Below are 26,028 nucleotides of genomic sequence, written 5' to 3'. Positions count from 1 at the left end.
GCACACCGTGTCGGAGCAAACAGATTAATGTACAGATGGCAACGACTTTGTGTAATGCTATGCAAGCTTAACAGAAATCCGTCAAAATGCACAGAACCATCTAGAGTCAAATGCACAGCGCCATCTGAGGACCTGATATGTCTGGAGGAATCAGCTTCGCTAGTTATTAATTGCTGTGGGTAAAATGTGCTCAGTAGCTCCTCTCCCCCCCCCCCCCCATAGCTTCTCATGCCCCCCAGAATACATTCCGGACACACACACACACACACACACACACACACACACACAGGGGTGCCCACCAGTTTGAGAACTTTTGCCATAGAGTAATGTTGCTTTTTTTCTTTTTTTCGGTCAGGGCTGTAATAAGTGACCCAGAGCAAAGTACAGATATTGGTACTTACCAGAGAGATTGGACCTTTGCAGGTCTTGGGACAGCACCATTGCGCTTTAGAAAAAGAACATTACATGAAACAAAGTAAGTTTTCTTTTGCGGTGGTGGTTTGGAGTTTTTTGAGCTACGGGCTTATAGCTGTAATTTCAACCAGTTGTAACTTTAGCAAAACCGATTCCTTTCAGGCTGAAACTTTTCGTGCTTGGTCTTTCTCGCTTTCTTTCTCTCTCTTTTTTTTTTTTTCTTTTTTCTTTTGCCAAGTGTAGTAAAGTTTGTTCCATCCAGTTTTAGAGATGCAAAAACAAGTCTCTCTCTCTCTCTCTCTATATATATATATACATGCGCATATGCAGTCTTGGAGGTATGATATTTAATATTAGTTATTGCTACACTTTGACAGGTTTTTTTTTTGTCTCTTTAGTTGTTTTTGGTTTTAAGCCTTCCTCATGCCGTTTCATGTATTTTATCCATTACTATGGCTGAATCCAATGGCTTTAAGCTATGCCTTCCTGCAGTGGCACTATGGCTGTCACAGATAAATGTGCCTTTTCTGCCTCAGGGAATGATGTTTTCCTGATGATTCTTGGAGTGTAAAGATTTACCAAAAGTACATGTAGAATGTGAAAAAAAATCTTAAACTTAAAGGCTCCAATATTGAATGCCACTTCAGTGTCGAGATGAAGTAGAAGGTTTGTTAAGTTCTTAAGGGACTATTTTTCTGAGTAATGCTTTTCCGGCATTGGTTTTCCTCGAGAGAGCCAAGGAAAATGAAGAAAAAGAGTCAACAGATTTGTAACTCTTCTTAGCACATCTAAATAACACTGATGGGATGTCCACCCTGCATAGGTCTGACCGGGGTTAAGGTGGCCAATTAACTGCACAGGCTGCACCTGGAGGAGGAGCCAGGGTGCAGAGAACTAAGTGATTGCAAGCAGGCCCACCTATGCAGGAACAGGCGGGGCCTATAAAGCCAGGTAGGGGGCTACAGATGGCGGCTGCTTAGAAAGGGCAGTCACTCCCTGGGAAGAGGGCGGAATGCTTGGGGAGCTGCTGGGAAAGGCTTCAGGAAGACAGGCAGCAGTCACTTTCTGGGAAGAAGGAGGAAGCTTTTGAGCTGGTACACCCAGAGAAAGAAGGGGAACCACGGTGTAGGAAGCAGTCCAGGAGCAGTGAGGCCAGAGAGAGGAAGCCCAGAACTGCTGAGCTGAGGGTTCCCCTAACAGCTGCCGAGTGCGTGTCACAGAACTGAGGCAGTGAATGAGAAGACTGCTTAGGACTGCTGATGGACTGTATCCCAGAATGGGGAATGCTGAGTGATCTAGCTGGAGAGCTAAGTCACAAAGGAGATGCTGTGGGTCCTGGAGCGAGAGGAGCTGCAGACCAGAGTCAGGGTGACAGCGTGCAAACTGTGGACTGAGGCATTGTCTTCCAGAGCTAATCACCAGAGTGACCAGGAGGAGGCGCCAGACCTGCAGTGAGTGGAGCACCCCGGGACAATAACATTAGCCCCAAAGATATCCAGACTTGCTCTCCTTGCATTCCAGCTCTTTCATCTGCTTTATGACTCAACTGCAAAGGGTAACCTGGATCAACTCATAACTAGGTTACCACAATGCAGGTTTATTGGTAGTTCTAGAAATGGTTGATATTTAATGCAAAATTTACATTTTTGGAATATATCTGTTGATAAATGTCATGAATTCTTTTAACAGAATAAGGACCAGATCAGCATTAACTGAAAATGTGCTTTCTAATAAGTTACGCTTTGATGGCAGAATTATATCAAGGTAATCATAAATGTCATAGAACTCCTTTTTAAATCTGTGAGTAATGAATTATTTTCTTTTGCATATTGGAATAATTGCAGTACATTACACATCTGTTTAGAAGTATGTGCTTATAATATGTACATTAGAGCCCTGTGTGGAACTAGTGTAGAGCCTTGCAGCGAGACTGGGATCTCGCAGGTCCCACAGGACCCGCTCCATAATAGCAGGAGCGGGTGGGAGTGAGATTAAAAATCGTCCAATGCAGGGCTCTATTGTACATTACAGACATATGTGTAATTTTAATTTTCTTAAGGGGCTGTTATATGCTGACATAGTTTAGAACAGCCCTGAGTCTCATTTGACCCAAGAATCAGGGTTATATAAAGGACTCCTTTCTGATGTCTTTTGCTGCAGCCAGTGCTTTCTGGACGCAGCTGAGCATTCAGCCCATTAGCTTCAGAGATCATGATGAACATAGCTGGTCCTAATACATGTAATCTGTTGGTTGAGTTGTGAAAACTCTTTCTGAATGTGGATTATGGAAAGCATTTTAGACAAATAGCCTAAAATTTAATTTAGATATGTGGCTGGATCCACAAGCTACATTGAACAATATTTCAAATTAAACTAAAGCAATCAAAAACAGTAATATTCTTAAAATAATGATTATAATAATATTGTAGGGCATTTGCCATTGAACTGCTACTAAAGATGCATATTTCAAAATAGTGATATACTCATCCCATTTCAGTTTGAAATAGATTACATTGAAATAGATTGCAAAACTCTAATATTGCTTTTCAATTACTGTTGTAGGAATGGGCGTGATGCTTGCAGAGAGCTGATTGGATTCTTTTTTATGTATGACAGATCTCTTACTGTATATGAATATCGACAGTTTGGAAAAAATAGGTAGGATAAATAACTGTTAAAAATTCTCAAGAAAAAATTCTCCAGAATATATCCAGAAGAATTTACTTTCAAGTTTAATTATTTAAATTTATTTTAAATCATCTCACAGAACAAATGCCTTACCTTTCATTCAGAAAGGAGTTTATAGTCATCAGCATGGACAAAGAAAAGGACAACAATATGATCTTAGTGACTTTTATGTTGTAAGTATTTTTCTATTGAAAATATATCAACTTTGCTGATGATTTGGAAATGCCACTTGGGTTGTTTGAATTCTGGGCTGAAGCAAGGACTCTAATCTAGCATTCAAGGGACTGATCCAAAATATGCTGCAGTAAATGGAAGTCTTTCCATTAACTTCAGCTTCTTTGGTTGAGGCCCTAAGTCTTAAGGAGTCTGGACTAGAGATGGTCGGGAATTTTCAACTAACTCATTTTTCGTTGGAAAATGCCAGTTTGTCAAAACCAAAACTTTTTGTGGAAACATGTCAATTTCAGTGAAAGTTTATTTGAAACTGATTTCTCAGGTTAGGATGGAATGTTGAGGGAGATCGACCTGCAGAATAGCCAATAGCCCAATGGTTAGGGCACTCAGCTGCGATGTGGGAGACTCAGGTTTAGGTCCCTGCTCCAAATCAGGCAGAGCAGGGACTTGAACTGGGGTTTCACATATCCCAGATGAGTGCCCTAACCATTGGGCTACTATTCTGGGGTGGATGCTCTCATTTTTTTTGCAAAAATTTTGAAAGGTTTTAGTTTTTTATATTGTGAAACAGTAAATGCATTGAAATCTTAGATTTTTACAGGATGGGAAAACCCTTTCCCTCCCAGCTCTAGTCTGTACCATGTGCTATATAAAAGCACCCAGCCAAATACTAGAGATGTCAGTGGTAGTCTCAAAACAGGCTGCATGTTCTATTTTTTTCCACCAGAGGGCACAAAGCTGCAGCTGGGAAAGGGTATGTAAACATATATTGTTACAAAAGTGAGTAACTGTGAAAGGGAAGAGGGCCCTGATGACCAAGGAGAACAAAGTTGTGAGTTAGATCTCATTAGGTGTGTGGCAGACATGTAAATTCTGATGGGAATTCATGTTCATTCCATATAAGTACAGCTGCTAGCATAGAATTTGACTTACTGATTCTCTTAACTTTTAAAATCTCATGTTTTGTGTTTTAAATTACAATACTGAACTAGAAATTTGTGCCATATTCTAATTGTATCCTAAAATAGCACTTTTTTTCTGTTAAAATTTTAAAAATTCTAGTTCTTCATGAATTTCTTGTATAGTATATTTTATAGAATATACAACTTGCTTGTAAATTGTTCATTTGTTATTACCTACAGGGTGCTAACCTGACTTTTCTAAGTTGCAATCTTAGCCTTCCAGAAAGCATTAAACAGAACCCAATACTTACCCTTCGTGTCACAAATATTGATGAAGCTGCAACTGACATTCTAAAGTAAGTGCAATAGACTAGCTTTTCTGATTAGTTTTCCTTTTTTGCAAATATCTTCCCAAATGAAGAATTTATATACAAGCTTTAAACAAATACATTTTATTCATGCTGCTAAAAGTTTCTGCATTTAGGCTCTTATTAGGAAGAACTAGACATCTGAATGAATGGTTTTGAAGTAACGTACAAAGGAGCCTTTAACTGTTTGTTGGGGCGGAGAGAACAGTTGTAAAATAAAAGATTTCTATTCCTTAAAGGTCTTATTCTCTGCATTTTGGTGCTGAACTTGAACTTAAAGACAAATTAGATAGGTTTTAATATATGATTTCTATCTTTCTGATGGTAATAGCTTTGATTACTTCATTTGAAAGAATAAACGTTCCACTTCCTACCTTAAGGGAAAGAAAGCCAAAAAACTGAATGAAAAGAAAGGAATACGATGTAACTGGTGCATTTCCCTAACAATAAGATACCTCTTATGGTGCCAGGTTGGGAAACCTGAAAGCCAGAGAATGTAACCATGTAATCTCTTTCTAGTCCTTGTCATCTTTGTCAATGCAGACTAATAAAGGTTTGACTATCTTGGCTAGATTTGGCCCTTCGCTGACTTCACCAGCGTGGCTGAATGTGGCAAAGAATGGCTAAGAATGTCACTTAAAGGATTTAATATTTTTTGCCACTGAGTCACTGACTTTGGCAGGAGCGGCGCCAGGGTTTTTGCCGCCTTAGGCGGCAGCGCTCCTCCACAGTAATCGGCGACAGCTCCTCCTCTGAAGCTGCGTTCTCGGCAGCGGGGGTCCTTCCACTCCAGGTCTTCGGGGCACTTCGGCGGCAGGTCCCGGAGCGAGTGAAGCCCCTCGCCGCCGAAATTCCGCAGAGGGCGGCGAAATGCCGCTCCCCACATCCTGCCGCACTAGGCGACCGCCTAGGGTCGCCTAGTGGAAGTGCGGTGGACTTTGGAGTGTACCTAATGAGCAGTGAGTGACATTTCTGGTTTAGAAGATAACTTGAATAAACATCTGTAACTTTTTCATAATGAAATGTGAGTAATCTTAATACATTTCACTAAGAATGTAGGGCCTGGTTGTGTCCTTAAGAGAAACTCTGTACATGGATCTTTCCCCTTCCCCACAGAAAGGAGACTCAGCCACCTGGGCAGCAGCATTTCCTCATCCCAAGGAGGTGCTGCTGCAGGAGGGTGGGCTGTGGATGTGAGGTAGGACTCCTCCTTTCTCTCTTTGTTTCCTCTCTTCCTTATGCCCAGTGAAATCCAGGATGGAAATGTAATACAGCTTGGAGATATAGTGTATTTCTACAGTGGAAAACCTCTCTTGAAGGGGAATTCCTACATTTATTCTTTCAAAATAGGCTTTGATAAATTCACTTGTTTCATACACTAAAATAAGGGAACTTTAAAAAAAAATTATTTCACTTTTGTAACAGCTAGATGAATGGCTAATCATTGAATGTACATTATTTTGTAAATTGGACTCTCAGCTAAATATCTCTGCAAAAGTAAACTGTCATGTACATTTAATGCCTTCCTTTGGGTTTCTGGATTTCATTGTCAATATACAAATAATTTTGTTTGAAGATTATGATTCCATTACTGTGTGGTCTGAACAATTCTAATTCTATTAAGTGATTTTAAGATGTACTTTCATGGAGTTTGCTGTCTGAAATTATGGTGAAGAGTCAATGTTAGCCTATAATATATATTTAAAGATTTAAATCATCCTGTCCTATCAAAGCAATAACGATGCCACAATTAAGACATTCATTCAGTATCTAAAGACTTTATTAGAACAACTTAATTGACTATTGCTATAAATTTCATGTTGTCTATCAAAATGCCTAGCTATATAAAGCCTGTTCTCAATTACACTAATACCCACTTTATGGCCCCATTACACTGCCATGGTGTAAAGGGGCCTTACTGTAAATGAGAAACAGGCCCCTAGAATTTACAACCTATCTGTATATTGTAGTGTCCAGTAATATACAGTATATCGATATAATATTTACAGCTATTTTTTCCTTCTAATTATGGCAAGGTTTTCACAAAATGGAGGACAAGAGTTTAATTGTTGATAACTCACGTAAGGCGTTTTGCACCTCATGAATATATTCTTTCTGCTGCACAGCTTCTCTCCTCATTCATCACTAATAGTAATGCCTCCCACCTTTGGAATTCAGAGAGGGGCTAGTGTGGCAGCAGAGTGCAAGCATTAAGCCAAGTCCAGGAGGTGCTATAGGCAGTTTTTTAGGGGAGATATGCTCTGTTGCCATAAGTCACTGACCCTCAGACTGCCAGGACATGGGGGCTTTTTCATTGGATAGGCATGTAGGGCCTTGACGTCTGCCCAAAACTGTGAGGCCTTGTCTACACTACCAAGTTTTGTCACCAAAACTGCCGTTTGTCAACCCAAACAGTGAGTGTGAACACACTGCGAGGCGACTTTCGTCAGAGAGAATGCCCCATTTTGGCGACAGAATACATCCACCCTCATGAGAGATTTACGTCTTTTCTCTCCACATTTTTGTTGATGAAGTGCAAGTGTAGACACCACGCTTCATTTAATCACTTTCATTGGCCTCCAGGAGATGTCCCACAATGCCCTTCCTGATCGCTCAGGTCAGCAATTTGAACTCCACTGCCCTGCAGCCAGATAGATAACCATCCACCCCATCCCCTTAGAAGCCCTGGGAATTTTTTAAATTCCATTTTCTGTTTGCTCGGTGTGGAGAGGTCTCATCGCATCTTTTGAGGTGACCATGGTGGGTTATCGCAGCAAATGCTTGGACCACTGCAGAGCTGTTGGATCTGATCAGTATATGGGGAGAGGAGGCTGTGCAGTCCCAGCTGCGCTTGAGCCGAAGGAATTGGGATATCTATGGGCAGATTTCTCGAAGTTTGTGTGAGAAGAGCTATGATGGGGACACGCTGCAGTGCAGAGCGAAGATAAAGGAGCTGAGGCAGGCATACCATAAGGCGAGGGAGGCAAACCATCCCTCAGGTGCTTCACCTAAGACTTGCCGGTTCTGTAAGGAGCTGGATGCTATCCTCGGTGGCAACCCCATCTCCATTGCCAAGAGCCCCATGGATACTTTGGAGGGTACAGAGGCAGCAGAAAGAGGGCCGAACCTGGAGGACGAAGTTATTGAGGAAGAGGTGGAGTTAGATGAGGATGTGCAGCTCCCGGTGGGGCAGGCAGCCAAGAACTGTTCTTCACTCCCGAGATGTCTAGCCAGTCTCAACAGTCGCTCTCTGATGAGCAAGAAGCAGGAGATGAGACTCCTGGTAAGTGGCTGTGGCTTGTGTAGCGCGGAGGTGGGTTTAGGGCATAGAAATGTGGGAGGCTGGCTGTGTTTCTGTGAGCTGGATATTTTCCTGTGTAGCTAATCAGTGCGGTGGAACAGGGTGTTGATGCGCGCCAAGATCTCATGGGAATCCTTCAGAGAGATCTCCAGGAAAGTTTCCTGGAAGTACTCAGTAATCCTCTGCTGAAGGTTCCGTGGCAGAGCAGCTTTGTTCCTTCCCCCATTGTAGGAAAATTTCCCACGCCATTCTGCAATCACTTGTGCAGGGACCAAAGCGGCACATTGGCAAGCAGCATAGGGAGCAGGGTGGAAGCCACAAGCATGGAGTAGATGTACTCTCGTTTTCCTGATTACCCTTAACAGTGAGATGTCTGCTAGAATTACCCCTGCCTGTGGAAAAGTGTGGGAGAATTTTAGAATTTGTTCCCTAGAATGCTGCCCCATGACCCTTGCAAAGAGTGTGTGCTCTTTTCCCCATGTGGAGCGCGCTCCCTCCTTCCCTCCCCGCCCACCAAAACTCACCATGCTTTGGGTGTTTGCAGAGATGTGTGCTTGGCTAGGGTCAGTGAGAAAGTGATGACAATGTTGCAAAAAATGTATTTAATGGAAATGTTTCAATGCTGAATTTAACAATCTCGCTTCTGTGCTTCACCAGATGTGGCCTTCAGGAACACCCCACACATCCCAGCCGATCATCTCCACGAGATAAGAAAACACCCAAGACACAGCAAAGAAGACATGTTCCAGGAGGTCCTGCAGTGCTCCAATGCAGAAAAAAGGGAATGAAAGGAGTGCTGGGAAGCCAAATGGCAGGACAGAAAAGAGAACCATGCATTTGTTAAGGATGCTAAAAATTATGGAGGAGCAAACTCAGATGCTGAAAGCCTTAATAATGCCACAGACTGAGCAAATCAGTGCTCGACCTCCACTGCAGCACATTCAGAACTCTTTTCCATCCCCCCCCAACTCCGCCTGCACATTCTTTTCCACCTTCCGGGACTTCTCAGTTTCCCCTTCACTTCACCCCCTCGGACAACTTTCACAATGATAGCTGGACCTACTCACAGCTGTGAAAATCTGCCCTTCCCTGGTTCCTCCTTTCCCACCAAGCATCTGTGTGTTTGTGTGTGCTGTTTCTTGTGCATTAAAAGCAGATTTTCACAATAGTAAATTATCTTTATTTTGTTTCTACCAGGTGAGATTGCAGGCACTGCCAATACATGCACAGGCATTGTAATCACTTTATTACAGGAATATAAGGCCCCAAATGTCACCATTGCCTCCAAGGAAAACTACATGGCATGTAACATTGAAGCAACTCACACAGAGATATGTTACTGGTGGTCATTGTCAAAGTGCTGCCTCAAAGCCTCCCTGATTCGAATAGCTCCCCTCTGGGCTCCTCTGACAGCCCTGGTATCTGGCTGCTCAAAATCAGCGGCCAAGCGGTCTTCCTTAGCACTCCACCCCTGAGCAAACCTTTCACCCTTAGCTTCACAGAGATTATGCAACATACAGCACGCGGCTATGACTTTACGAATATTATCCTCAGTGAGGTCCAACCTGCCATAAAGGCATCGCCAGCGCGCCTTTAATCTGCCAAAGGCACATTTAACTGTCATCCGGCACCTTCTGAGCCTGTGGTTGAACCATTCCTTACTGCTGTCCAGGTGTCCCGTGTAAGGTTTCATGAGTGACGGCTGTAAGGAGTACTCAGGGTCCCCGAGGATCACTATGGGCATTTCAACAGCTCCCACCGTAATCTTCTGGTTAGGAAAGAAAGTCCGCGCTTGCAGCTTTCTGTACAGGCAAGTATGCATGGGTCATGCACCTTCCCAGACCACCCTGCGTGGATGTCAGTGAAATGCCCACGGTGATCCACAAGTGCCTGTAACACCCTGGAGAAGTACCCCTTCCTATTGATGTACTCTGTCGCAAGGTGATCTGATGCCAAAATTGGAATAGGAGTGCCATCTATCGCCCCTCCACAGTTAGGGAAACCCATTTCTGCAAAGCCATCCACTATTTCATGCACATTTCCCAGAGTCACGGTCTTTGTAGCAGGATGCGATTTATTGCCCTGCACACTTGCATTAATGCAGCCCCAACAGTCAGCTGGAGTTGCCAGCTTCCACACAGCAATTGCCACACGCTTCTCCACCGAGAGGGTAGCTCTCATTCTGGTGTCCTTGCCCTGCAGGTCTGGGGCAAGCTGTAGCGTACACAGCTCCAGGAAGGTGGCTTTCCGCATCTGAAAGTTCTGTAGCCACTGCTCATCATCCCACACTTGCATGACGATACCATCCCACCATTCAGTGCTTGTTTCGCGAGCCCAAAAGTGGTGATCTACCCTATGCACCTGCTCTGTGAATGCCAAAAGCAATCTAGGGTTGCTCTTATCCATATCATGCAGAATGTCGGGCACCTGCGAGTCTTCTTCAGTTAGGAACTTCACGATTAACTTCACTGTCTTCATGACAGTCAACAGAGCAAAGGAGAGCAGTGCGGGATCCATCCCTTCTCACAAAAATGCTGAGGTACACAGCAAAAAAGGGCCATTGAGAAAAGGCTGCGAAAGAAAACCGGAAACCCATGGAGTGCTGGGACAGAAAGCAGTGCATCATGGGACATTTGGAACTGTCCCAAGATGCACCGCAATCTGCTCCGTCGTCCCACAACACCTAGCGAGAGGAGGACTGTGGGATAGGTACCCACAGTGCATTGCTCACACTGTCGATGATGGTGGCCCCACTGTGGATGCGATCTGCCAACAAAGGGAGCAAGTGTGAACATGAAATTGCGATTTTTATTGTGTCAACATCACTTTTGTCAACACAGATTGGTAGTGTAGACATGGCCTGACTCCACCATGGGAGGCTTGATCAGGAGCATGAGGATTTGGTTGGAGAGGAGAACCCCTCACAGCCTGCTCAGGGATAAGTCTTGCAAACTTCAGAGACTTTGGTTCCCCAAAAGCTAGTGTCCCCTTTGTAAGGCAGCAGCTCATATTGTTAATGAGCAAGTAGTGAAGTTTTAAACCCTTTCTCCTTTGCTTTTCCACCATGAGGGAAGTGTTTGCGGCTTTTCTCCTCACAGAGGCTCTCTCCCAGAACCCTATATCCGGTTCACGACCCTCCCCACATTCTGCAGTATGCCTGGGCATTCAGAGGTCCCTGGCCCGGTGCCTACTGGCCACCAATGCCTTATCCATGTCAGCGGCCCCCATGGCATCCATGGGATGCTCCTTGGTCAAGGAGGTCACACTCCTCATCTCGCTCAAAAGTCAGATTGCTGGCCAGGTCTGCAGTCGTGACCATCTTTCCACTGCAGGCCCAGGCACTGGTGGTCCTTATCTGTGTGGAGCCACCACAGTTGTCCTCTCTGGGTCCATAAACCCTGGAACAGACTCCAGCTTTGGCTCAGTTAAAGATCTTGTCTTCATCTCCGGATGATGCTGTGCTGCCTGACTCATCCTCCCTTTTGGTACCGGAGGATTTTTAAGATGTACCAAGACCTTTTGAGATGTGTAGCTGCTTCCCTCGGTATCCAAGCTGAGTTCTTACAGGAGAATACCCACAAATGGGTGGACATTTTATAGCTGTCTTCCCCTGGGAGAGTCACCTTCCCTATCGACGATGCGCTCCTAGAACTGGCTAAGGCCCTCTGGAACACTCTGGCTTCAGTACTGCCTGTGGATAAGTGCATGGGGAAGCGCTATTTCATTGCTGTTCAGGGATTTATGGGGTTTTATTCCTATCTGGCCCCAAATTCCCTAGTTGTAACTGCGGTGAACGACAGAGTCCAGCAGCGCAGGTTTAAGTCCACCCCCAAGGATAGGGACTCTAAACGATTGGACCTGATGGGCAGCAAGATTTATACCTCCTCTTCCTTACAGATGCAAATTGCTAACCAGCAAGCCTAGCTGTCCAAGTATGACAAGACCAGCTGCCTGAGGCCTCACGGAAGGAATTTCGGGCCTCTGTCAATGAGGACTGTTTGGTGGCTAAAATGTCCTTGCAATCTGCTTGACGGCTCAGACACATTGGCCAGGATGACGCTCTCTGCGGTCATCATGAGGAGGGCCGGTTGCATATTTCTGGTATTATGCCCAATGTTCAGCAAGCTATTGAGGATTTGCCCTTCGACAGCCAGATGCTGTTCTTGGACAAAACTGATGAGACACTGCACTTCTTCAAGGACTCCAGGGCTACCTGTGGTCATTGGGGGTGTACACGCTGGTAGTGCAGAGGCGCCACCATGGTGACTAACAGCAGGAGCCACAGTGCATGTTCTTCCCTCCTCCGAGGCAATGGAACTTTCCCCGGAAAGAGGGATAGATCCCACAGGAGAAAGCAGTTTGGGGTTTGACCAGTCCACATACCCTCCCCTGGGGTTTGACCGGTCCACATTCCAAGTTCCCATTTTAACTCCTGGGTCCAGAGCACTGTTCCAGTAGTTGCTTCTCTGTCTTCATCTCACCTCTTTGGGGACAGGCTGGCCCACTTTCTTAATATTTGGGGCTTGATTACTACCAACAGCTGTGTCCTAAGCACCATCAGATTGGGTTATGCCATCCAGCTCCTCTCTGTCCTCCTTCAGTGACCCCTCTCATGAGATACTGCTCCTCAAGCAGGTCTGCTCTGTGCTGGCGGTGGACGAGGTTCCACCAGAATACCTGGTACTTCCCAATACCCAAATCCAAGGGAGGAGTAAGAGCCATCGTCAGCCTTCATGGACTCAACAAATATATCCGGTACATGAGGTTCTGAATGTCATTCCATCAATTATCCTCCCTGCATTGTCTCAGAATGACTTGTTAGGTGTCCTGAAGGTTCAGAGCAGCAATTTTCACATGGCGATTTTACCAAGCCACAGAAAGTTCCTTTGGCTCATCGTGGCGGAATGCCACTTTTAGTACACAATGCTTCCATTCGGCCCATCTTCTGCCCCCTGTGTTTTTTACCAAATGCATGGTCATCGTTACAGCGTATCTCAGGAAGAAGGGGCTTTACATCTTCCTGTATCTGGATGACTGGTTACTGAGGGGCAGATCCAGAGAGCAAGTTCTTGCTCAAATTAGCACCACACTGCACTTGCTCGACTGTCTGGGTCTCATCTAAACACCGTAAAGTCAATCTTGGCTTCCACTCAAAAAATAGAGTTCATTGGGACTCTGTTAGATTCCATGCTGTCAAGAACATTCTTGCTTACTGACCATTTTCAGACAACTAGCCATCTTTGTCTCAGTCTGCAATCTCAGCCTTCCATGACAGTTTGAATGTGTCTGCAACTCCTGGGCCACATGCAGGTGGTCCAGTTTGCAAAGTTGTGCCTTCACCCCCTTCCATTGCACCTGCAAAAAACACACGTTTCTTGAAGCAAGGACTTCTCCTTCATATGGACCTGGGGAACCTATATTAACAGCCTGGGCATCAGAAAAGATGTGTAGTTAAGTGGGATTTCTTGCATTAGTCTCATCAGTACTTTTTGGTATCCAGACAGAACTCAACCAGGAAATTTCATTAATTGATCTGGTCAAATTATGTTTCTGGTGTGAGGGGAAGCAGAAAGCTCTTTGGGGCAGGGATTGGCTCTTTATTTGTACAATGCCCAACACAATGGGGCCCTGGTGTCCATATACTACCATAATACAAGTTATAATAATAACCACACAATTCTAGTGATCTCAGCCACACTAGAGTTTCTCCAGGTTGGTTGATTAGAGTCCTGTAACCATAGAAAAGTGGGTAACAGTTCTAGCATCGTTCTTTAGGTGGTCTCCCCATTTGAGTATCATCAGGTGTCAAGATTCGTCAGAATGACAGATTAGACAAGTCTGTGGCAGGGCTTTCTAGATGACATTAGGTCCAAAAGACTGAGTTTGGAATTCGTTCCTCTATCCATTCAAGAACAACTCTACTATTGTAGGAAAAGGTTGTTCTTTTAGCTCCAGAAACCTTTCTGTTCAGAGTACATTGTTCTTTCCACAATTCCTGTGAAACGATTCTTTTATCATTTTGTTGCAGTGCTTAGCACCTCTGAATGTTGAAGCATAAATGGGCATTAGGGTTACAGGGCTAACTGTACTTCTGTTCCCTTGATTGTCTCTGTGAGCTCACCTTCTAGAGCCTTTACCCACCCCAGGGTGGAATTTTGCAATTCTCCTGCTTTTAGTCAGGTTTGGGCTCTGGTACCTTGTGTATCAACTGTTGTTACCCTGCAGTTCCTACTGAGTTTGGGAGTCTGCAGCCAGAAGTAAATAGTGACCACACAGACTTCTTAAAATAAATGTATTGTTTATTTAGCAGTAGAAACAAAGCACTGAAGGAAAAAAGGTTTTAAAGCAGCCTACACACATCTATCTTGCCATCTGCTGATGGTAACCAAGGGAGACATAACTTTCAAACACCCATGGCAGGTTCCTGTGTCTGCTAGATTCCCCTGAACAGCTGCTGGCTTTTTCTTGAGAGACTGCCCCTTTAAATCCTGCCAGAGATTTTTTGTTCTTCTGTGTTAGTTGGGTCCTTGGTTGTTCCTAGTCAGAACCAGTTTTGTAGGTCATCTGGAGACTGAGATAGTCAATACTAATATAATCAAAAATAACAGTTCTGGCATTGGCCCTTAACAACTCTAACCTGTCAGTTGATGGGTGGATTGCTGTCAGGAGCTATCTCCTCCTTCTTGCTTGTATCCCAGACTGACCCCCAGTGAGTTAAACAATATAGTCATACAGAAAACATTTCAGTAACCAGGCCAACGTACAGTATCAATAAATTATTACAGGGCAGCTCCGAATCAGTCAGATTACACATCCCAGTTGTACTTTGTTCATTTCATTCTATCCAAGATAGAGGCTTAGGGCCTCAAAGTTGTTGCAGGCAAGATGTTAAAATCCTGCACCTGGGAAACTGTGAAGGGGAGTCAGGACTCCATCAACCAGGTCCATTGTGGCATTATGGGGAAAAGTGTATGAGACTTGTCAGAGGAAGATTTGCAAAGTAGAGTTCCATTCCCCTGCAGAATGGTAGGAAGGTGTTGCTGGGTTTGTTCCCAAATAATTCCTTAAATGACAAAATTCTTGCTCTGTATGGACGGTCTTGTATTTCTGCTAATTATTTGACTCTGATAATAATTAAAATTCTGCTTATCCTGTGCCTCCCCATTTCTGTGATTCATTGCTCACTGCTTCCCATTAGTGGTGAATGAGGAGAGAAGCTGTTCAGCAGAGTGAGAAATTTCTTACCTGATAATTTTTTTTCCGTTAGCAGCATCTCTTCTTATTCAACCCGCCCTAGCAGTCTGGTAAATGACTGTAACACAATTTGTTGTAACAAATTGAATTTTTTCTCTAAATGGAGACCTAGATGTATAATTACCTTAAGATTATTTATATATTATATCAGTTTGTCATCTTAATGCTAATAATTGATTGCTGGAGTATTTCTACAGCTTTGGAAAAACTCATCTGGTGGCCTAAGCTAAAGGGAGGGGTTTAGTACTAGAGCCTCCAGCAACACCATTGCTGCTGAATTCCACAGGTGAGAAGTGTTTCTTATTAGTGATGAATGAGAGAAACTGCTAACAGAAGATTATTGGGTAAGACGTTTCTCAATCCTACTGTTATCTCACAAGAACATTTTGTATGCCAGTATCTATTAAAGTTCAGGCACTCAGTTAGTGTGCTGATGAGTGATATAGGAATCATGTTTTTTTTTTTTTTTCTCTTCAGAATATTTTTGGTAGCAATCTTTTTGTTTTGGTAATATAGGTAACTTTATCATTATGAACTGATTAATTTTAGAACTACTTCTGTGGGAATCAAGCAAGACATTACCCAGCAAGAGATTGATGAGAGCAGAGTTTTCAGGGTTGTTCAAGGTTTGTATCCTTACCACAATTACGTTTAATTTTTTGTTAGTGTCTTTGCTACTCATCTAAAAGAGCACTAAAAAGTTTTTTGAATTATTTCTTTTTTAAAGAAATAAACACAAGCAAGATATTTAAGTTAATACAATAATTATTACTACTGGCATCAGACAACAGAGAAAAGGAATGCAAACATAAATGTCTTTCACTTTGTGCTTTAATATATGTGTGTGTTCTTTGAGAATTTTCATTTTTTTTGACAAAGGAAAAGCCCAGCACAAGCTCATGTGTAGATTAGTTACAAATGTAATGTGTAAAATGTTGCTTTCAGTAATGACATAACGTATGAAAGAAATGTTATGGAACCCCATTCATGTGACACTGAATTTTAATAGATTTTGCCCATTTGTCACTGATACAGCATTGAGAAAATAGCTTTATGTTGGATAGCTCTTTTGGTCATTCTTAATACACTGGATTTGTTCTAGATTTCCATCATCTGCATATTAAATATTTTGCTTACAAATAAAGATGTCAGGGCACATTTATTCATGTTCACTGGAAGATTTAATTCATCTGTACACTGCAATTGATAGACTTTCGGAGAGAAGACTTTACTGTTTCACACTAACATAATTCACTTCAAACAGGAATACATTAATGCAAAGTAGGAACCTTTACGTTCACGCTGATAGGGTCCACATGGGGGATTTACAGCACAGCATTTTGATGTACACTGCTATTCACATCTCGCATTCCAAACTGCAGGACAGTGTTGAGAACGCTTATACTTCAAAAACAAGGGAACTTGGCTGTATGGATGTGCTGTTTAAAGCAGTGTGGTAAATGGGAGTTTTTTGGAAAAACACCTTCAAAACATCTTCATGTAAACATTGTTTTTTATTTCTCCTGATCCTTAGGTATACTTAAAGAGAAGCTAAGTAAAAGGGGAGTTCGTGTTGTAACAGGATTAGGAAAATACTTCCGAGAACGGGATCAGAAGGGTGATGGAGCTCTCTCTAAGGCAGTCTTTAAACAAGCTCTAACAGTATTTCATTTAGAAGTGCCTGAAAAGGTAAGTCTTGATGCAACTGTAATCAAGAGTGTGATCCCAAAGCGATTGTCCTCTAAAAGTTTATGGAGTCGCTACTTGCCTTCATTTAAATCTGCAGTTTGATAACTATATTTGCTGCTTTTTTTGTGTTTTTTGGTGCTTCTGCTTTCAGTCTCACATGAAACCCTTTTAAAAAAGGAACAGCCAGGCTTCTTTAAATATCATAATGAAGCAGAAAGGGCACAACCCATTTTTTTTTTCTTTTAAGTCTCCTTTAAAATAATATTAAAAAAAAAAAAAATCCTGGGGCCTAATTGAGAGAGGGCTAGTATACTTCCAGCTGATAGGAAGGGTAGGAGAAACTTACTTAAAAAAAGGTTACTGACTGATTGGTTGGTTGTTTTCTGTACCCTTAATTAATAGTTTCTTTATTGCAGTCTAGACTATTCCATATATTAGATTGGGTGGTAGATTCCCATTGCCAAAATAGATTACTCCTGGGGGAATTCTGCACTACTGTGCATGTGCATAATTAATGAGTCCTGTATATTTTAAATTTTTTGCGCAGAAAAAAGCCTCTGCCAAAATGTTGCTGCAGTTCTGCCTTTTGCCCACCAGAGGGCTGTGTGTCGCTAGAACAAAGCAGCAGCTCCTTGCCAGTGACGGAAGAGAAAGAGGCCTGCCTTCTTTGCAGTGGGCCAGGTCATTTAGAGAAAATGGAGAGACAGACAGTGTGGGGTGCTGTGGGGGTCAGACAGGGGCTCATAAGGGCTAATGAGGGAAGACAGACTGGGGCAGGGGTTGAATGGGAGTGGAGGCACAGAGGGCAGTGAAATGCAGGGCCACATGGTGATGGGGAAGGGGTGCAGAGCTACATAGGGACAGTGGGTGAGGGAACAGACACATGGGGACAGGGAGGGCGGACAGGGACACATAGGGACAGCGGAGTGGCTGGGTGGGGACACATGAGGTTGGGGGGGTACAGGGACATGTAGGGATGGGGAGCAGCTGGGTGGGGGCACAGACACATGGGGGAGGGGTACAGAGTCACATTGGGATGGGGAGGGGGTGCAGGCCAAATGGGGATGGGGGGAGTGGGTGTCTGAGTGGGGATGGAGGGACACGTTGACGGGGTGCAAGGACATATGGGGTGCAGGAACACATGGGGAAAAGGGCAGATGTGCCTGACTGAATGGGAGAGGCTGGGGTCAGCCAGGGTCTGCATGGGGGAAGCTTCCTAACAATCCCTCCTCACCCCCCCCAAAAAAACCCTGTTCCATACTTTTCCTACCCACACCCAACAACCCTTCAAGTTCATACCCAGACTCCTTCACAGCAATTTACTTCCCTCTCCCTCAGCTCCTCCATTACCCCTGACTCCCCCAAGCCTTTGCACTGCTTCTGAGGGGTGCGGGAAATACGGTTTTGTATTATAGTTTAAATGAATTATTACTCAGAGTTCTGTATTAATATGCCTAGGAAGAAATCTATTTGTCAAAAAACATTTCCTGAATCTTTTTTGTTGTCTGTATTGTTACAGACATACTTGCTGACAGGTATTTTGAAATAAATGACCAAAAATAATTGAAACTGGTGTGATTATATTATGTTATTTTTACAAATAAAATATGCACATTTTTGCAGAATTTTAAAATATTGTGCACAGTATTTTTAATTTTTTGTTGCATAATTTTTATTTTTTTTGGCACAGAATTCCCCTAGGAGTAATGGATGTTGACAAGCTGTTAGTTAAGGATCTCAGGAATTCTCTACTCTCTTACCATCCAGGAAGGGCAGGGGTCAATCATATGTGGTGGCTCTGGTTGCCATTAGTGCTCCCATGATTGTTGTTTGTGTTACTGGCCTGAATTCTTGGAAAGAGTATTGTTTCTGTTGCTGCTCTTGGCTTGTTTTTGTTGACGTTGAGGGGAGATGGATTTAAATGAACTTCTCTGTAAAATAAGATGATTTCTTGCAGCAGGAGGTGCTGGGTTCTGAGATTGAGTAAAGACAGTTTATCAAGTGGTTACTTAGTCCCGAAAAATTCTGTGGGGCATGATTTTGCTGCATCTCTGCTATAGGAGAAGTGGGATTTATTTGCCTCCTAAATAGCAGTGGCATAGGTTTTTAAGCCTTTATGGGTTCTCAGTAAACTTTGGGAATTTCAGAGGGTTTGATACCCTCCTAGAGCAGGGGTGGACAAACTTTTTGGCCCGAGGGCCACAACTGGGTGGGGAAATTGTATGCAGGGCCATGAATGTAGGGCTGGGGCAGGGGGTTGGGGTGCGGGAGGGGGTGCGGTGTGCAGGAAGGGGCTCAGGGCAAGGGGCTGGGGTACAGGAGGGGTGCGGCAGGGGGCTCAGGGCAGAGGGTTGGAGTGCGGGGTGCAGGAGGGATTCGGGGTGTGGACTCTGGGCCGGCGCCGCTTACCTGGAGCGGCTCCGGGGTGGCAGTGGTGCACAGTGGGGCTAAGGCAGGCTCCCTGCCTGCCCTGGCCCTGCTCCACTCCTGGAAGAGGCCAGCATGTCCAGCAGTGGCTCCTGGGGGTGGGGTAGGGCAGGCGGCTTCACCGTGCGCCACCCTCGCCTGGAGGTGCCACCCCCAAAGCTCCCATTGGCTGCAGTTCCCCGTTCCTGCCCAATGGGAGCTGTGGGGGCGGTGCCTGCAGGCAGGGGCAGCGTATGGAGCCCTCTGCACCCCCCTCCCCCAGGGGCCGCAGGGACGTGGTGCTAGCCGCTTCCGGGAGCAGCGCGGGGCCAGGGCAGGCAGGGGGTGTGACGTTGTGCAGTCTACATGGTTTTATAAAAACATGATAATAAGTGAATATAATGTAACTGGGATAGTTTTATAAAAAATTTGATAATAAGTGACTATAATGCAAATGGGATATGCTTTGTGCAAAAGGTCTCTTGTAAGGTATCATTACAAAGCTCATAAGCTACTGAGTGTGATCATCCTATTTGTAGAAATGTACCACTCTTGTATCTAAAACTAGAAATATAAAATGTAACTCTGAGGGCCTATTGTAATTATGTAAAGTGTGGGCCATTAATGAGGGTTTGGAATCTTGATGACTCCCATTGTCTGCAGATGGCTGTTTACCTGTGAGTCTCCCTGTATATGTGTGTGCTGGCAAGTGAGTAATGAAGTCTTGCAGTGACATGTGATCATGTCACCTGAACTGGAATCCATCTTTAACCTGGTGCTTTTCCAGTGAGGGGAGGGGGTGGAAACCCAGAGGAACAAAGGGTTCCCGCCTTATGCAAAAGATATATAAAGGGGTGGGAGAGAACAGAGGGGGAGAGGAGCCATCATGGAGAATCCCCTAGATAACACCTAAGCTGGAACAAAAGCTGTACCAGGGGAAAGAATTGTGCCCAGGCCTGGAAGGTGTCCAGTCTGAGAAAAACTTACTGAAGCATCTCTGAGGGTGAGATTATCTGTATTTAGTTTGATTAGGCATAGATTTGCGCATTTTATTTTATTTTGCTTGTGACTTACTTTGTTCTGTCTGTTACTACTTTGAACCACTTAAATCCTACTGTCTGTATTTAATAAAATCACTTTTTATTTAGTAATTTACTCAGAGTATGTATTAATACCTGGGGGAGCAAACAACTGTGCATATCTCTCTATCAGTGTTATAGAGGGCGAACAATTTATGAGTTTGCCCTGCATAAGCTTTATGCAGGGTAAAACAGATTTATCTGGGTTTAGACCCCATTGGGAGTTGGGCATCTGAGTGCTAAAGACAAGCACACTCCTGTGAGCTGGTTTTCAGGTAAACTTGCAGCTTTGGGACAAGTGATTCGGACCCTGAGTCTTTGTTAGAGCAGACTGGAGTGTCTGGCTCAGCAAGACAGGGTGCTGGAATCCTGAGCTGGCAGGGAAAACAGAAGCAGGGGTAGTCTTTGCACATTGGGTGGCAGCTCCCAAGGGGGTTTCTGTGATCCAACCCGTCACAGGGGGCCTGCCTTAGTCCCGCTGCGCCACGGTGCTAGCAATCCCACGGGCCGGATTGAAAGCCCTGACAGGCCGGATCCAGCCCGCGGACCGTAGTTTGCCCTCCCATGTCCTAGAGGGTGGGATCAAGCCCTTAGTCCTTGCATTAACTACCAACAGTCGGTCTGTCTTACATAATTGTTTGTATTTTGGTGAATGCAGTTGCAGTCTTTCCTTAATAATGTGATTCTCTTATTAATTTGTAATATAGTCTATTATATATGGCGCTGACTAGCTTATGTTCAGACTGGTCTTGTAAGAGGTAACTTTGGAAAGTCACTCTTTTAAATTGCAGGATTTTGAGGCTTTGTGGCTTATTCTTGATGACAACTGTAATGATAAAGTCGATTATGGGGAGTTCACTCGCGCCATTATTGGGGAAATGAATGAGTATCGAAAAGCATTTGTTAGAAAAGTAAGTTTGTTTTAATTATTCTAAATATGGAAGTAACAATATACATGAAAAAAATCTGAAATTGTTGAATGCCTGTTTTTGATCAATAATATATTACAGTTTTGATTTTTTTTTTGTTAAGTTGCGTATCTGAAATTTAGGCATCTAAGAATGTCATGCTGGTTTGTTAAACTAATATAAATGTAGATTAAAAGGCTGCATCTGCTTTGCTTGTGTGGATTTACCCAGTTTTGGTTTCTACAACTGGCATCAAAATTTTCCCATTATTTCATGAGTTATTAGCGTGCTCCCTATACTTACCCATTCTTACAGTGCAGTCTAGTGGATTGTTCACTGGACTGGGACTCAGAAGAGCTACCTTCCAGTCCCGGTTCTACCATAATCCTGTTGGTTGATTTTGGGCAAGTCATGTCAGCTGCGTGCCTCAATTTCCCCTTCTGTCAAATGGGGATAATGACACTGACCTCTTTTTATAACCATTTGAGATCTACAATTGAAAAGCACTGTGTGAGAGCAAGATATCATTGTTATTTATTTAAAGTACCATTTTGTAAGATGATGCATGTATGAAAACTGGATAGATGAAGGGATTGGTAATGTAATGTGGAGCCTTTCGTTTTCTAGGACCCTTGTTAGAATCCATCCCATATTGTAGTGACTGGAAGTTGTTAAATACTAAGAACAATGCCGTGCTTTTTGGTATCTTTATTCCTAGAGGACCTGTTTTTCCCAGTCTTATATTGAGTCACACGCTCTGTGAGTAATGCCATTGAAATAAATATTGAATTACTACTGCTAGTAGTGTCCATGCAATACGGTTACGGGAAATTTAACTGAGTTCTTTTTCTGCCCCATATAACTAGTTGTCAATTAAGAACTGATTACAGAATCTTTTACTGTTGTTGCAAAAGGCAGAGAGAACACAGCTTGATTTCAGATCCTAGGTTGAATTTGTAGTATTGGTGGGGGAAAAAAGATGTTTACATTTTATATAGAAGTTATTGAGAAAAAGTAACTATGGAATCCCACAATGTTTTGAGTCAGTTTTCTGACTAAATTGCAGACTGAGATTGCTCATGTAAAATATTTAAGTATTTCAGTCTAAGTGCAAATCTGTTATATTGGACATAAAAATATCTGATGTAATTAAATACATTCATGTCATGATTTCTGCTAACTTCTGTACCACATTTCCTTTTTATCTTTGCTTAGGCTTATATGAAACTTGATTTCAACAAAACTGGCCATGTACCTATGGTAGATATCAGAAAGTGTTATTGTGCCAAGAAACACTCTCGAGTGTTATCAGGTAATTCATGTAGAAAGAAATATTTTAATTAGCTAGCTGATCTTATTTATTAGCAGATATACAGTACCTGTGAATTGTTGCTGTTATTATGAGCTGTGTTTCCTAGTGGTTTGGACTTGAGGTTGTTAATTAGAATTATTTTGTCCTCTGGTCAAAACATCTAGACAAACACCAGTTAGGAAAGGTCTAGTTACTACTTAGTCCTGAATAAATGCAGGGGAGTGGACTAGATAATCTATTGAGGTCCCTTCCAGTCCTACACTTCTATGATCCTGTGGTCACCTGTAATTTGTCTGTCTTATTAGAACTGACCAGGGAATTATAGACCATCAGACTAACTTCAATACCTGGATAGATACTGGACCAAATTGTTAAACAATCAGTGTACAAGCACCCTCAGGGTAATAGGGTTATAAGAAATAGCCAGCATGGATTTGTTAAACAAATCATGCCAAACCAACCTAATTTCCTTCTTTGACAGGGTTATTGGCACAGGAGAGAAGGAGGAAGCAGTAGGCATGATGTATCTTGATTTTTAGTAACGCTTTTGATACAATCCCACATGACATTCTCATAAGCAAACTAGGGAAATGTGGTCTATATGAAATTACTAAATGTAGGTGCACAACTGGTTGAAAGACCATACTCAAAGAATAGTTATCAATGGTTTACTGTTGAACTGGGAAAGGTGTATCTAGTGGGATCCTGCAAGAGTCAGTCTTGGTTCTGATACTATTTGATATTTCCATTAATTACTTGGATAATGGAGTGGAGAGTATGCTTCTAAAGTTTGCGGGTGGCACCAAGCTGGGAGGTGTTGCAAGCGCTTTGGAGAACAGAATTAGAATTCAAAATGACCTTGACAAATTGAAGAATTAGTCTGAAATCCGTAAGATGAAATTCAGTACATTTAAGAAGGGAAAAATCAAATGCACAACTACAAAATGGGGAATAACTGGGTAGGTGCGAGTAGTGCTGAAAATGATCTAATGGTTATAGTGGATCACAAATTAAATAAGTCAACAATATGATGAACTTGTGAAAAAGGCTTATACTTTCTGGGGTGTATTAACAGGAGTGTCCTATTGAGTTATGGGAGGTAATTGTCCTACTCTGCTCGGTACTAGTGAGGCCTCAACCGGAGTACTGTGTCCAGTTCTGGGCGTCACACTTTAAGAAAGATGTGGACACATTAGAGAGAGTTTGAAGCCATGATAGATCAAAATGCACTACGGAAGCTTTAGTGCAAAGCAGCAGGGTCCACAGGGCACTTAGTGCATGACAGGCTTGTGAGCAGTAGATTTATACCCTGGCTTGCTGTGCACTGAATTGCCGTAGACACAAGCTCTAAATGTATCCAGGATATAAGCTACCTTCTGAATAAACAATTAATATTTTTCTGGGGTATGGAGTTCGCTAATCCTTTACAATTTGAGGTATTTTTACAGTTTGTAGCCTATTTTCTTTTCAGGGATATAAAACAGAACTTACAATGTTTAAATCTAATGTTGAAGGAAAAAGACTTTAAATCATAGAAGAAATCTAATTTCAAGAACACACTTCCAAAGAACAAATTAATATTGGATTATTTTTATCAGTAATATTTCCTAGTGCCTTGAAATATTTTGTGTAGTTTATAAGACTATCATAGTCCATCCATCTCTAGATTGTATCTAAAAACTCAGAATAAACTCCAGCCCTCGCAAAAATCAGTGGGTTTTCTATTTTTGTTTTTTGTAAATAACTGAGTTGTTTCCAAAATGCATAAAGCCTGGAGCATTCCCAAATATTAAAGTTATTCTGTTGCCCCCTGTCATAGCACTGTTGAGTAGAATCACTCAGTCCCCTTTAGGAAAGAGACAGGAAATTTTCCGAGGGACTGCTTTAGGACTTAAGATTAATTGAATAAATTCAAGCTGCATGAAAAAAATATTTCAACATTTGAGGAACTTCAAGCCTGTTACTTCCAAAAGAAGTGTTCAGACAACTTTGTTCAAATTATTTCATAGTTCTAAAAAACTGGGTGTATTAAAAAGGAGACTATCTAATAGAAGCAGGGAAGTACGCAGCATTGGTAAGACTGCTGCTGGAAAACTGTCCAGTTCAGATGTCCACACTTCAAGAAAGATGTGAAGATTCTGGAGAGAGTTCAAAAGAGGGCCATAAAAATGACCTAGGGACTGGTAAACAAGCCTTACAATAGAAGCCTTAAGGAGCTCAACTTATTTATCTTATTGAGAAGATTGAGGTGACTCTATCACTGTGTATAAGAGAGACTATATGATAGGGGGCTTTTCAACCTTGCTGAAAAAGGCATAGCAAGATCCAGTGTTTGGAAGCTGAAGTTAAAAATTCAACCTTGAAATTTGAGGCAGTTTACTAGCAGTGAGGGTATTTACACATTGGAAGAGCGTACTTGGGTGGGAGGGTGAGTGGTGGAATTCACCATTGCTTGGACTGTTTAAAACAAGTTTAGAGATCTTTCTAAAATGTATGCCTTAATCCAGCTTTTGGGACAAATTCTGTGGCCTCTGTATGCACAGGTTGGATGGTCATGTTGTGGTCCCTTCTTCCCTTGGAATCTGTGAATTTTCCTCTTTATCCCCTTCCTTCATGGGCTGTGGGGAGAACAAGATTGCCTGCATTGACCTCATCATGCTCATAACAGTGGCAGCTCTGCACTAAGATAATGACCAATCAAATCTTATGCTTCAGGGCTTCAGCTGGTTGCCTGCAGGGGTTAGAAAGCAATGCTTTTCCCTGAAGCAAATTGGCCAGATGTATTCTGGGTTTTTTTGTCACCTTCCTCTGAAGCTGTAGAGATTGGCCACAGCTGGAGATGGGACAGCTGATGGGGTGTTCTGAGGTGATAGAGGGAATCCTCTTTCTGAAATGCCTGGCTGGTGTGTCTTGCTCACATGCTCAGGGTGAAACTCCTAACCAGCTTTGGGAATGGGAAGTAATTTTCCTCCAAGTCAGATTGGCAGCGACCTTGGGTTTGTTTTTTGTTTTTTGCCTTCCTCTACAGCAAGGGATCTGAATTGCCTACTAGGGTCATCTAGGCCTATCTCACCTAAGCAGTTCCTTTCAGTTACAGAAACCTTGGGTGGCTGCAGATTTGGGGATGGAAATAAGTTTTTTCTGCAGAAGCCTGTTGGTGGTTCCCTATTGGGAGGTTGTCAGGAATGGATTCTGCAAGGGGCTCTCCTAAGTTAGAAAGTGGCCTGGGGGAAAGTGAAGCATACCAGAGTTTACAGTAATGGAGACAGATTCTGCACAATTTAGGGGTCCAGGAGCCTGAAGTAGAGGGAGGGCCTGAGCCTCTCTTATACATTCAGTTCACCACCTAGTGTGGCAGGTTGATAACCTAAAACTAAGAGGAAAAGAACCACTCTGAAACACCTGCCGGAAGAGAAGGTGAGCCCTGCGCAAAGGCTTAAGGAATAGCTAGCCCAAGGAGGGAGGTGGCATCTTTGGCGAGAGGACTATTACTTAAGTATAATTCTTAGTTTTTGAGATACACTTGAGTGGAC

The 26,028-nt window shown here is 43.1% G+C and overlaps 1 protein-coding gene across 1 annotated transcript in view; it reads left to right on the top strand.

The window, feature by feature from the left end:
• CAPS2 (calcyphosine 2) overlaps nucleotides 1-26,028 on the top strand; it is a 120,703-nt gene that overhangs the window by 93,543 nt on the left and 1,132 nt on the right. Inside the window, exons 14-22 of the mRNA XM_065413081.1 lie at nucleotides 356-475; nucleotides 2,104-2,178; nucleotides 2,977-3,072; nucleotides 3,182-3,275; nucleotides 4,419-4,534; nucleotides 15,651-15,727; nucleotides 16,636-16,790; nucleotides 21,067-21,186; nucleotides 22,399-22,495. Of these exons, the coding sequence (XP_065269153.1) occupies nucleotides 356-475; nucleotides 2,104-2,178; nucleotides 2,977-3,072; nucleotides 3,182-3,275; nucleotides 4,419-4,534; nucleotides 15,651-15,727; nucleotides 16,636-16,790; nucleotides 21,067-21,186; nucleotides 22,399-22,495 (950 nt within the window). The remainder of the gene's footprint in view (nucleotides 1-355; nucleotides 476-2,103; nucleotides 2,179-2,976; nucleotides 3,073-3,181; nucleotides 3,276-4,418; nucleotides 4,535-15,650; nucleotides 15,728-16,635; nucleotides 16,791-21,066; nucleotides 21,187-22,398; nucleotides 22,496-26,028) is intronic.

Source organism: Emys orbicularis, chromosome 1 (assembly GCF_028017835.1).
Source record: "Emys orbicularis isolate rEmyOrb1 chromosome 1, rEmyOrb1.hap1, whole genome shotgun sequence".
In the NCBI taxonomy this organism is placed as follows: domain Eukaryota; kingdom Metazoa; phylum Chordata; order Testudines; family Emydidae; genus Emys; species Emys orbicularis.
Note: the sequence above shows the minus strand (reverse complement) of the source record. Positions and strands in the feature narration are given on the sequence as shown.